We start from the raw sequence: 13,454 nt of genomic DNA on the forward strand, positions 1-13,454 counted from the left end.
GCGTAGACTCCCTGGCAACGGTGCCAGAAATTCTTCTTGCTACCTCTTGAGCACTGCGTTGGATTTCCACGAAGAGGAAGGGATGATGCAATAAAGTAGCGTAAGTATTTCCCTCAGTTTTTGAGAATTAAGATATCAATCCAGTAGGAGGCTACGCTCGAGTCCCTCGCACCTTTACAAAAACAATAGCTCAACGCAACCAACGCGCTTAGGGGTTGTCAATCCCTTCACGGTCACTTACGAAAGTGAGATCTGATAGAGATGATAAATAATATTTTTGGTATTTTTGGTATAGAGATGCAAAGTAAAAAGTAAAGTCAAAGTAAAAGCAAAGCAATAATAAAGTGATGGAGATTGATATGATGAGAAAAAGAACCGGGGGCCATAGGTTTCACTAGTGGATTCTCTCAAGAGCATAACTATTCTACGGTGGGTGAACAAATTAGTGTTGAGTAATTGACAGAATTGAGCATAATTATGAGAATATCTAGGTATGATCATGTATATAGGCATCACGTCCGAGACAAGTAGACTGAAACGATTCTGCATCTACTACTATTACTCCACTCATCGACCGCTATCCAGCATGCATCTAGAGTATTAAGTTAATAACAGAATAACGCCTTAAGCAAGATGACATGATGTAGAGGGATAGTTTCATGCAATATGATAAAAAACCCATCTTGTTATCCTCGATGGCAATGATACAATACGTGCCTTTCTGCCCCTTCTGTCACTGGGAATGGACACCGCAAGATCGAACCCAAAGCTAAGCACTTCTCCCATGGCAAGAACAACCAATCTAGTAGGCCAAACCAAACTGATAATTCGAAGAGACTTGCAAAGATAACCAATCATACATAAAAGAATTAAGAGAAGATTCAAATATTATTCATAGATATACTTGATCATAAACCCACAATTCATCGCTCTCAACAAACACACCGCAAAAAGAAGATTACATCGAATAGATCTCCATGAGAGAGGGGGAGAACATTGTATTGAGATCCAAAAAGAGAGGAGAAGTCATCTAGCTACTAGCTATGGACCCGTAGGTCTGAAGTAAACTACTCACACTTCATCGGAGAGGCTTGGATGGTGATGTAGAAGCCCTCCGTGATCGATGCCCCCTCCAGCGGAGCTCCGGAACAGGCCCCAAGATGGGATCTCCTGGATACAGAAACTTGCGGCGGTGGAATTAGGTTTTTGGCTCCGTCTTTGATCGTTTGGGGTACGTGGATATATATAGGAGGAAGAAGTACGTCGGTGGAGCTTCGAGGGGCCCACAAGGCAGGGGCACGCCCTAGGGGGCGCCCTCCAACCTCGTGACAGCCTCGTGGCTTTCTTGACAGAGGGTCCAAGTCTCCTAGATCTTATCTGATGAGAAAATCATGTCTGAAGGTTTCATTCCATTTGGACTCCGTTTGATATTCCTTTTCTTCGAAACCCTAAAACAAGCAAAAAAAATAGCAATTCTGGGCTGGGCCTCCGGTTAATAGGTTAGTCCCAAAAATAATATAAAAGTGGATAATCAAGCCCAATAATGTCCAAAACAGTAGATAATATAGCATGGAGCAATCAAAAATTATAGATACGTTGGAGACGTATCATTGATCACGACCTTTATAATTACCAAAAACCAGTAAATCAAAATACTTGTTTTGGGTACGAGAATAGTAGTTTCCACCCAACATAACTTTTGAAACAACTTTTTGTATACGAAACATGCATATAGGCCTTTAATAAATCCCTAAAATTAATTTCTAGAGTTTATTAATTTCTATTTTGGTTTTGAACATCCAATATGATTCATATGTGTGTAATTTATAAACTTGTGAGTTGGATCAAGTTGAATTTTCAAATGACTCAAAAATCTAAATTTGAAACCAAGCCCACCTTACGCGACGCTGGTCAAGGGGTGAGGGACCCTCCATCAAACTTAGGATACCATTTCCTAGGGCTAGCGTTAGGCATGCACAAATGGATGTTTCTAGGAACACATTGAATCATGCTGAATGGAGTGATCCGCCGAGGTTAAAGTGCTCATTTTGTTCTTGGAAATAGGGAAAAATCTTAGAATGAGAATAGTTGGATGCAACTCTCCCTACTCATCCCCTTAGAAGTACTAAGGCTCGCTAACTCATTTCATGTACTAGCGTGATGTTTGTCGATGAGTAAGTATAAGTAGTGAGATAAGGGTATGTCCAATGGTGCATTCAGATTGGGTCACCCAAAAGAGTGTCTAGGGACCTCTGTGTCTTGCGCCTCATTGCGCCCAAGTAGGTACTCAGAGGGGGTAATGATGGGTGCACTTAGTCAGGAATGTAGCTATAATGGGAGATCATTCCCGTAACGGTAGGATTGCTCGATAATATCATATCCCTCGAAGGTAGTACGACATTCACCTACTAATATAAGAGACGGACAGACCTTCGTCAAAGAAATTGTACTTCTAAGGCATTTGACTCATAAGCTAGATCTCTCTAGATAAGATCTACACCATTGTAATCCTACCATTGATTAGTTAATGTCAGTAGGTAGGACATAAGGCGTTTTTCCATCCAGGAGCCAGAACCTTGGTGAACCCACCATGTCACCTTCGTGGTCAGCGATGCATTAATCTCGACACGATATGACCAGGTGATCCCAAAGTTACAAGGGAATGTATCTTCTATAACATCAAAATCCCTGACCGAGCATACACATATTTATCCTTTCCGAGTGTCTATTCAATCATAATGGGGTGCAAAGCCTTAGATACTTTTAAAGTTAATCGGTGAATATGAAGTCCAAATAATTCTATGGAGTATTAGGAATGGACATCCAAAATGCTATCTTTACTAGGTTCCGACAATATGCAAGTCTGGATCATCTATAATGAGTAATAAATCGGCCGATACTAAATATGGTGATGCATTTCCAAATTTCAACGAACTTTTATCAAACCAATAAGGATCGCCGCACAACCAAGGAACTATATGAACTAGCATATTTTCTTCCAATCTCGTATTCATGCATTGCATTACATAGGTCCTCAGATCCACCTCACTAATATTTCCCTCCCGGGCCTCCATAAAAGAATTGAGCTCTTCCTATGGGTGAAGCAGAGTAGAGCTTGCCATCTGTAACTTTAGTGCGTGCATCATTGCCAATTGGGGTGCTTCTACCATCCTTGTGGATGAGCCAGATATCATGGATAGATGCAGCTTGACCAGGGTTAGAGGCAAAGGCTCCAATTCCCATAGGAGGAGCTATAGTATTTCTAGTACTTCGAGCATGCCCTCCAATTGAGATTTGAGTGGCTTTTGTAGATAAGCTGTCAAATAGTGATGCTGGGAAGTAACCTACTGGAATTGGGACACTGTTGATGCCATAGTACAACCACCAGTCCCCACTTGAACTTTGCTACAATTTTATTCATGCAAACATATAGGACAATAATTAAATGAGTACTTCTACATCCCTAATGAATTAAAATTGAGAAAACGTACCTTGGACACTCTAATAGTAATCGTTTGGCGTTTCCTATTGATACCGGAGACAGGACTTATGATATCACCAGGAGATATGGGGGACCCCTTCACGAGTTTAAAGCCAGGACAATCGAGGTTGACACACCCTGTACTTCGATGATTATCTTTCTGCACTTCCAAACATATCATTTAGATGCCATCCTATATTGTCTAATATCTAGTCGCTCATTTTTAAAAATAACTCTTATTTTGGAATATTACTTAAAATTATAATTCTTCCATGTATAGACAATGCTACCTCTATCTTTGAGTTTCCCCTTATTATTTCATTATCATTGTCAAGCATTTACGCAAAACCAACTCCTAATTATTTTGCTTGTTTGAGAACACCTAGAGAAGTAGTTTATCCAATCATTCTATCAACTTAGTATATCTCAGAGTTCTCTCAAATCATGTTACCTTCAAAATATAAATCTTAGAAAAATAATAAGTTTCACACACTTTTTGTGGACTATATATATCACAAGTTTAAATAAGAGGAAGAAACATATTGTCCAACCTGTAAAAAGGTGAGTACGCGAGTCATTAAATCGATATGGCCAAACCTACATAAGTATAAGAAACATAAGTCAATTATAAGAAATACAAAACTAAAACATATCAACATCGTTTAAAATAATATGGAGATTCAAAGACTAAAAAAGATGACTTACCACCCAACCAACAATAATTGTATTGAGTTTTTTGTTAACATCACCTTCCCAGTTATGAATCCAAATTGCACCCGCTGACAGTTGTCTGACATTAAGATTGTGTCCATACACATCCATGTTAGCCGATATTCCATAGTATCCCTTGTCATTATCATCCTTCAAATGTATGGCAAACTTCAAAATGAGTAAATTTAAAGATGGAGGTTATTCATACACTTCAAAAATCTAGATAAACAAACTATAAATCAATAGTTTGGTAAGAATCACAAATAATTCAATATTATCTAAAAGATATTTTTAGTAAAGAGGAGAAAAGTATATAACTCACATAATATTTTGTGTCATCATCATTTTTTGATGGTAAAGCTTGTGCATATGACATCTGAGGCATATATATAATATCTGTTGAACTAAAATTGCAATCCATATATTGTGAACTTGTTGGGTTTTCCTTCATACTAATGAGCATCGATGATGCATTCATATTTTCCTTCAAGACAAAACGGATCATGTAAGTATGCATATATGGATTTGTAGCTTCTTATTTGCCGGTGTGAAAATCAACTCATCTAAAAATGATACACAAATAGTAATGGATGGTTATAGGAAAGCAGGAATTCTTCTGTTGATTGACTCCACATGTATGTTGAATCTTCTATTCCCACATCCAAACACATAAACAACTGGGAGATTCATTGTACATGATGCATGGACTTTCTTGTATATATTTTGGTGGAAATCTTTCTCAAATAGAATACTATGTTTACCTCACGGGTATTCAGAGTAAGTTGATCTGCCAGGCCTTGATGCACAAAAAATATGGTGCATAACGCAAAGATTTCCAAAACTAGATGAAGATGAGACATCTTGAGATGGGGGAGAACACATATAGAGCAATATTCCCATGGGAGTTCTATTATATAGAGGGGCTACTCTGAATTTCCATGCGACTACAACCTGCAATAGAGCAATAAATGATATACAACCCCCACACAATCAAGAAATAAATGACCAAATCTCTTCTCATTAAATATGATACTATGATAGTGCTACTTGGAAGAAATTTATGGAATGGCAATCCAGATATGCAACTTTGATTTGTTTATTTATTGAAGTACATTTGTTTCCATATCCAAAATTAAACAACTATGTACTGAGAAAAAAGACATCTAATATATTGCTATCAAGTACACACTTTGTGCATACTTTTTATTGAATTTTTTTCATAACATATTAATCCAGTTCCCAATGCTAGTTCATCTTTTTTTTTGTTTCATTATTTTTTAGAAAAATCCCTAGAAAAAGTCTGAGGAAGAACAAAACAAAAATGGTGTTGGAGGTTTTAACACATCAGAAGGCCATAGGAGCTTGGCCCTACACGAGATGGGCCCCACATGCCCTATGCGTCCTAGGGCTATGGGTGCTTACAGCCTATGAGACCCCTTGGATGGCCACCAGTGCCCGATGGTCCATATATACCCCCATTTGCACACCCTAATTATTAAGAAATTTTCCGCCGCCGCCACATCATGTTGATGAGGCAATCTTCATTTCACCCCAGATCTGATACTAATCATAGGGGGAGTTCATCTCCGTCATCACAAACCTCGATGCTCGTGCTCCAAGATGAGACATGAGCAGTTCGACCCCTGGGCTACAGGTTCATGGCAGTAGTCAAAGTTGTAATCTCTCCATCTTAAATATTTTAGGGATAATCAATTTTATGCCCCTGGTTGTGTCCCACTCAGTTGTTTTGCCCCTAGTTTCCAAAAATCCTCGGTCCTGCCCAAGCCTCTTCACTCCTCTTATGCATTTTCCCTTTTACCGTTTGATCATCACTTTCAAAACTTCATTAAAAAATTCATATTAACTTGAGAAAATACAAATAAGATATCCAAATGTTTAGAAAAAACAACACCTATATGTGCATGTCATTTGCATTCACGACAAAGGTGTTGTTTAAACCACACGATTGTATTAATATTATTGAACCTAAAAATGTATGAACAACACTTTTGTCATGAATGCAAATGCAAAAACATATAGGTGATGTTTTTCTAATCATTTAGATATCTTATTTGCATTTTCCTGAGTTAATATGAATTTATTATGAAGTTTTCAAAGTGGGAAAATGTTCAAAGGGCGGTCAAAGGGAAAATGCATAAGAGAAGTGTCTTGGGCAAGACCGATGATTTTGGAAAACTAGGGGCAAAACAGCCAAGTGGGACACAACTAGGGGCACATAAATATTTGTCCCATTTTTTTATGTTCAATGCAATATCCATATGAGATGCCCTACATGATTATGGTTTATTATGTATTTGAAGTAGTGATGTAATGTGGACAAATATAAACATAGGCCCAACCGAGACTAACACTGCAAAAAGAACACTTCTGTGATAATACGTGTTTGTCACAGTAGGTCACGTTTTCTGTCACGCATGTACATCCATGACGATTTTATGACAAAATGAAGATAGTCATACATGTGCTATTGCGGGAGTGTTCCATGAAAATAGTCAATTTATTGTCACGAAAGCATTCACTTCCGTGATGATAAATGGCAAGTCATAGAAGTGATTTCATCAAGTGTAACTGACATGTGGTAGCCACCGTAACGATTAGCTATTTAGCTATCGAGTGCCGGTTTTGGATCCGATACCCTTTAATAGCACTGACCAATGATGATTTTCCATGTGTCAATTTCTCATTCGCCAACGGAACCATGTGTGAGCTCTTCATAGCGATAGATGCCATCCATCCAATGGATGAGACACACCTATGAAATGTCGGAGGCTAACATTGTCCCATTTAGGTTCAAAAGGCCGACCCACTTGACTTGGTCAAAAGTTAGTGGGTCGGCCCATTGAAAGCATGTTAACGACATGTTTGCATATAGCTCATTTACGGTCCGGGTACGCCCGACCCGTTATGGCCTTTCTGAATTCAGCCCACTAGGGTCATGTGGGCCGTCCAATACGATTCCAGCCTGTTAACACTTTCGGCCCATGTGTGGCCAGTGACGTCTTTCGTCCCATACGAGGCTTTTTGTATCTCCTGGCCTTTTAGTGACCGTGGTGATTTTGGCCCATAAAGAACAATAAATGGCTTTGGACCCATCAGCGGCCCATGATTTAGTTGGGCCGTTTCCAACCCGTGTTTTCTTTTGGCCTTTTAAGGGCCCATAATATCTAGGGCTCATTTTCGGTCCTCGATTACTTCCGGTCTGTTACCGGCCTGTTCTGTTACAGGGGCAAATACATGCCATTGTTAAATTCGGCCCATTTGTGGCCCATTCATCCATTGGGACATTACTACTTGATAACCCACAAGTATAGGGGATCGCAACAGTCCTCGAGGGTAGAGTACTCAACCCAAATATATTGATTTGACACAAGGGGAGCCAAAGAATATTCACGAGTATTAGCAGTTGAGTTGTCAATTCAACCACACTAAAAGACTTAATATATGTAGGAAAGTTTTTAGTAGCAAAGTAGTATGGCAGTAACGCTAACAGTGGCAATAGTAACAGTAGCAGTTTTTAGTGATTGTAACAGAGTAGCAACGAAAGTAACTTAACAAAGACCAATATGTGAAAAGCTCATAGGCATTGGATCGGCAATGATAATTTTGTTGGATAATATTCATCATGTAGCAGTTATAACCTAGGGTGACACAGAACTAGCCCCCATTCATCAATGTCATGTAGCCATGTATTCCATACATAGTCATATATGCTTATGGAAAAGAACTTGCATGACATCTTTTATCCGACCCTCCCATGGTAGCAGGGTCCTAATGGACACTAAGGGATATTAATGCCTCTTTTTAATAGAGAACCGAAACAAAGCATTAGCACTTAGTGAATACATGAAATCCTTGAACTACAGTAATCACAGGAAAGAATCCCAATTATTGTCACCTTGGGGTATGCGAATCATAACTCGTAATAGGCGTCTGCAAGTTGCAAGATAGGATCAAGAACACACATATATTCATGAAAACATAGAAAAGTCATAGCAACATCAATCTCAGAGCATAGTGGGTTCTAGGGATCAAACCCTAACAAAATTAACTCAATTACATGATAAATCACATCCAACCCATCACCGTCCGGCAAGCCTACGATGGAATTACTCACTCCCGGCAGTGAGCATCATGAAATTGGTGATGGAGGAAGGTTGATGATGACGATGGCAACGGATTCCACCCTCTGGAGCCCTGAAGGGACTCGAGATCAGCCCTCCTGATGAAGAACATGAGGTGACGGCGGCTCCGTATCGTAAAACGCGATGAATCCTTCTCTCTGAATTTTTTTTCTCGGTGAATAGGTATATATGGAGTTGGAGTTAGGGTTGTAGATGGTCCAGGGGGGCCACAAGCCCGCTCTGGCATCTTTTTCTGCTAGTATTTTTTATATATTCCATAAATATTCTCCGTAAATTTTTAGGTCAACCGAGAATTTTTATTTTTGCACAAAAATAACACCATGGAAATTCTGCTGAAACAATGTCAGTCCGGGTTAGTTCCATTCAATTTATGCAAATTAGAGTCCAAAAAAGGGCAAAAAAGTTTGGAAAAGTAGATATGATGGAGACGTATCAACTCCCCCAAGCTTAACCCATTGCTTGTCCTCAAGCAATTCAGTTGACAAACTGAAACTGACAAAAAAACTTTTACAAACTTTGTTTGATCTTGTTGTTGTAAATATGTCTAGCCAATATTCAGATTTTCAACAAAGATTATGAACTAACCATATTGACAATAACATTTAGGTATCACATTTACTCATATCAATGGCATAATCAACTAGTGAGCAATAATGAGATTTCTCGGATGACAACACTTTTTTCAAAACAATCATGATATAATATGACATAATGGTATCTCGCTAGCCCTTTCTGAGACCGCAAAACATAAATGCAGAGCACCCTAAAAGACCAAGGACTGACTAGACATTATTATTCATGACAAAAGAGATCTAGTCACACTCATACTCAACATCAATTCAAAACAAAGCATATGAATGACAATAGTGCTCTCCAGTTGGGGATTTTAATAAGAGGATGATGACTCAACAATAAAAGTAAATAGATGCCCCCTTCATAGAGGGAAGCAGGGATTTGCACAGGTGCCAGAGCTCTAATCTTTTAAAACATAGATGAATATAATTTCGAGAGGCATGCTTTCATTGTCAACATAACAACCAAAGGGTCTCACTATCTTCCATGCTAGACACATTATAGGTGGTTCCCAAATAGTCTGGTAAAGTTTTACTCCCCCTCCACCAACAATCACACTCCACGGCTAGCCGAATCCACAGGTACCGTACATACCAACAACAGTCCTGGGGGAGTTTTGTTTCATTATTATATTTTGATTTGACTTTGATCATGGAACTGGGCATCCTGATTACCAGCCACTTTCTCATGATTGACACGTGAATAAACATTCATCGTGAGAATAACCCACCTAGCATGGAAGAGAGTGATAGCCCCCGGTCGCTACATGAGCGATTTAGGCATACAAAACAGATTATTATTTGAAGGTTTAGAGTTTGGCACATGCAAAATTACTCGGAACGACAAGTAAATACCACATATAGGTAGGTATGGTGGACTCATATGGAACAACTTTGGGTTTAAGGTAGTGGATGGACAAGCAGTATTCCCGATTAGTACAGGTGAAGGCTTGCGAAAAGATTGAGGAGCGACCAACTAGAGAGCGACAACGGTCATATATATTTTGGGGAACGCAATATTTCAAAAAAATCCTACGATCACGCAATATCTATCTAGGGATGCATAGCAATGAGAGGGGATAGTGTGCCTACCTACCCTCATAGACCAAAAGCGGAAGCGTTGAGTACCGTGGTTGATGTAGTTGAACGTCTTCGCGATCCAACCGATCAAGTACCGAACGGACGATACCTCCGTGATCTGCACACGTTAAACTCGGTGACGTCCCTCGAACTCTAGATCCAGCTGAGGCCGAGGGAGAGTTTCATCAGCACGGCATCATGTTGACGGTGGTGATGAAGTTACCGACACAGGGCTTCGCCTAAGCACTACGACAATATGACTGAGGTGTGTTTTTGTGGAGGGGGGCACCGCACACGACTAAAACAATTGTCAAATTTTGTTCTAGGGGTGCCCTACCCACGTATATAAAGGAGGAAGGGGGAGGGAGGCAGCCTAGGGAGTGCCCAAGTAGGAGGAATCCTACTTGGGCCCCTAGTCCAATTCGGCCCCCCTTACCATATTTAGACAAGGGGGAAAGGAAGGAGGGGGGAGGGGAAGGAAGTAGCATTCGTACTTCATACTTTCCTTTTCCTCCTCTCCATTTCCTTTCTCCCCACGTGGCTACCCTATAGGGGGCACACCAGCCCCTTGTGGGCTGGTGTGTTCCCTTACTTGGCCCATTAAGCCCATATCTTTGTCGGGGTTTGCCCGGAACCCCTTCTGGTGACCCGGTATCATCCGGAACACTTTCGTAGTCCGAATATATCCTTAAAATATATGAATCTTTACCCCTCGACCATTTGGAGACTCCTCGTCATGTCCGTGATCTCATCTGGGACTCCAAACAAACTTCAGTACATCAAATCACATAACTCATAATACAAATCGTCATCGATCATTAAGCGTGTGGACCCTATGGGTTCGAGAACTATGTAGACATGACCGAGACTCATCTCCAGTCAATAACAAATAGCATAACTTGGATGCTCATATCGTCTCCTACATATTCTACAAAGATCTTTATCGGTCAAACCGCATAACAACATACGTTGTTCCGTTTGTTATCGGTATGTTACTTGCCCGAGATTCGATCGTCAGTATCATCATACCTAGTTCAATCTCGTTACTCGCAAGTATCTTTACTCATTCTGTAATGCATCATCCCGCAACTAACTCATTAGTCACATTGCTTGCCAGGCTTATAGTGATGAGCATTACCGAGAGGGCCGAGAGATACCTCTTCGATACATAGAGTGACAAATCCTAATCTCGATCTATGCCAACTCAACAAACACAATTGGAGACACCTGTAGAGAATCTTTATAATCACCCAGTTATGTTGTGACGTTTGATAGCACACAAGGTGTTCCTACGGTATTCGGGAGTTGCATAATCTCATAGTCAGAGGAACATGTATAAGTCATGATGAAAGCAATAGCAATAAAACTAAATGATCATTTATGCTAAGCTAACGGATGGGTCATGTACATCACATCATTCTCTAATGATGTGATCCTATTCATCAAATGAGAACACATGTCTATGGTTAGGAAACTTAACCATCTTTGGTTAACGAGCTAGTCAAGTAGAGGCATACTAGGGACACTCTGTTTGTCTATGTATTCACACATGTACTAAGTTTCCGGTTAATACGATTCTAGCATGAATACTAAACATTTATCATGATATAAGGAAATATAAATAACAACTTTATTATTGCCTCTAGGGCATATATCCTCCAGTCTCCTACTTGCACTAGAGTCAATAATCTAGTTCACATCGCCATGTGATTTAACACCAATAGTTCACATCGTCATGTGATTTAACACTCTATAGTCCACATCGCTATGTGACCAATACCCAAAGGGTTTACTAGAGTCAATAATCTAGTTCACATCTCCATGTGATTAACACCCAAAGAGTACTAAGGTGTGATCATGTTTTGCTTGTGAGAGAAGTTTAGTCAACGGGTCTGCCACATTCAGATCCGTATGTATTTTGCCAATTTCTATGTCTACAATGCTCTGCATGGAGCTACTCTAGCTAATTGCTCCCACTTTCAATATGTATCTAGATTGAGACGTAGAGTCATCCAGATTGGTTTCAAAGCTTGCATCGATGTAACTCTTTGTCACCTCCATAACCAAGAAACATTTCCTTATTCCACTAAGGATAATTTTGACCGATGTCTAGTGATCCACTCCTGGATCACTATTGTACCCTCTTGCCAAACTCATGGCGAGGTACATAATAGGTCTGGTACACAACATGGCTTACTTTATAGAACCTATGACTGAGGCATAGGGAATGACTTTTCATTCTCTTTCTATTTTCTGCCGTGGTCGGGTTTCGAGTCTTTACACAACTGCATACCTTGCAACACAGGCAAGAACTCCTTCTTTGACTGTTCCATTTTGAACTACTTCAAAAACTTGTCAAGGTATGTACTCATTGAAAAAATCTATCAAGCGTCTTGATCTATCTCTATAGATCTTGATGCTCAATATGTAAGCAGCTTCACCAAGGCCTTTCTTTGGAAAATTCCTTTCAAAAACTCCTTTATGCTTTCCAGAAAATTCTACATTATTTCTGATCAACAATATGTCATTCACATATACTTATCAGAAAGGCTGTAGTGCTCCCACTCACTTCCTTGTAAATATAGGCTTCACCGCAAGTCCGTATAAAACTATATGCTTTGATCAACTTATCAAAGCATAAATTCCAACTCCGAGATGCTTGCACAAGTCCATAGATGGATCATTGGAGCTTGCACATTTTGTTAGCACCTTTAGGATTGACAAAACCTTTTGGTTGCATTATATACAATTCTTCTTTAAGATATCCATTAAGGAATGCAGTTTTGACATCCATTTGCCAAATTTCATAAAATGTGGCAATTGCTAACATGATTCGGACAGACTTTAAGCATCGATACGAGTGAGAAAATCTCATCATAGTCAACATCTTGAACTTGTAAAAATCCTTTTCGACAAGTCAATCTTTGTAGATAGTAACACTACTATCAGCGTCCGTCTTCGTCTTGAAGATCCACTTATTCTCAATGGCTCGCCGATCATCAGGCAAGTCAATCAAAGTCCATACTTTGTTCTCATACATGGATCCCATCTCAGATTTCATGGCCTCAAGCCATTTCGTGGAATCTGGGCTCATCATCGCTTCCTCATAGTTTGTAAGTTTGTCATGGTCTAGTAACATGGCTTCTAGAACAGGATTACCATACCACTCTGGTGCGTAACGTACTCTGGTTGACCTATGAGGTTCGGTAGTAACTTGATCTGAAGTTTCATGATCATCATCATTAACTTCCTCACTAATTGGTGTAGGCATAATTGGAACTGATTTTTGTGATGAACCATTTTCCAATTCGGGAGAAGGTACAACTACCTCATCAAGTTCTACTTTCCTCCCACTCACTTCTTCTGAGAGAAACTCCTTCTCTAGAAAGGATCCATTCTTAGCAACAGATAACTTTCCTTCGGATCTATGATAGAAGGTGTACCCAA

At 39.7% G+C, this 13,454-nt stretch overlaps 1 protein-coding gene across 2 annotated transcripts; it reads right to left on the minus strand.

The window, feature by feature from the left end:
- Positions 1–2,916: 2,916 nt before the first annotated feature.
- On the minus strand, positions 2,917–5,096 carry LOC125554853 (protein neprosin-like). 2 transcript variants are annotated; one of them, XM_087519786.1, is made up of 5 exons: positions 4,954–5,096; positions 4,515–4,676; positions 4,187–4,360; positions 3,492–3,641; positions 2,917–3,405 (listed from the first exon to the last, which is right to left on the minus strand). In XM_087519786.1, the coding sequence occupies exons 1-5, from the start codon at positions 5,050–5,052 to the stop codon at positions 3,049–3,051; spliced, it is 942 nt and encodes a 313-aa protein (XP_087375912.1). In that variant the 5' UTR covers positions 5,053–5,096; the 3' UTR covers positions 2,917–3,048. The 2 variants fall into 2 exon arrangements, with proteins under 2 accessions (XP_087375912.1, XP_087375913.1); XM_087519787.1 differs by having other exon boundaries at positions 4,187–4,342; positions 4,954–5,095.
- Positions 5,097–13,454: the final 8,358 nt, after the last annotated feature.

Source organism: Triticum urartu, chromosome 4A (assembly GCF_056163025.1).
Source record: "Triticum urartu cultivar PI428250 chromosome 4A, HENAU_Tu73, whole genome shotgun sequence".
In the NCBI taxonomy this organism is placed as follows: Eukaryota; Viridiplantae; Streptophyta; class Magnoliopsida; order Poales; family Poaceae; genus Triticum; species Triticum urartu.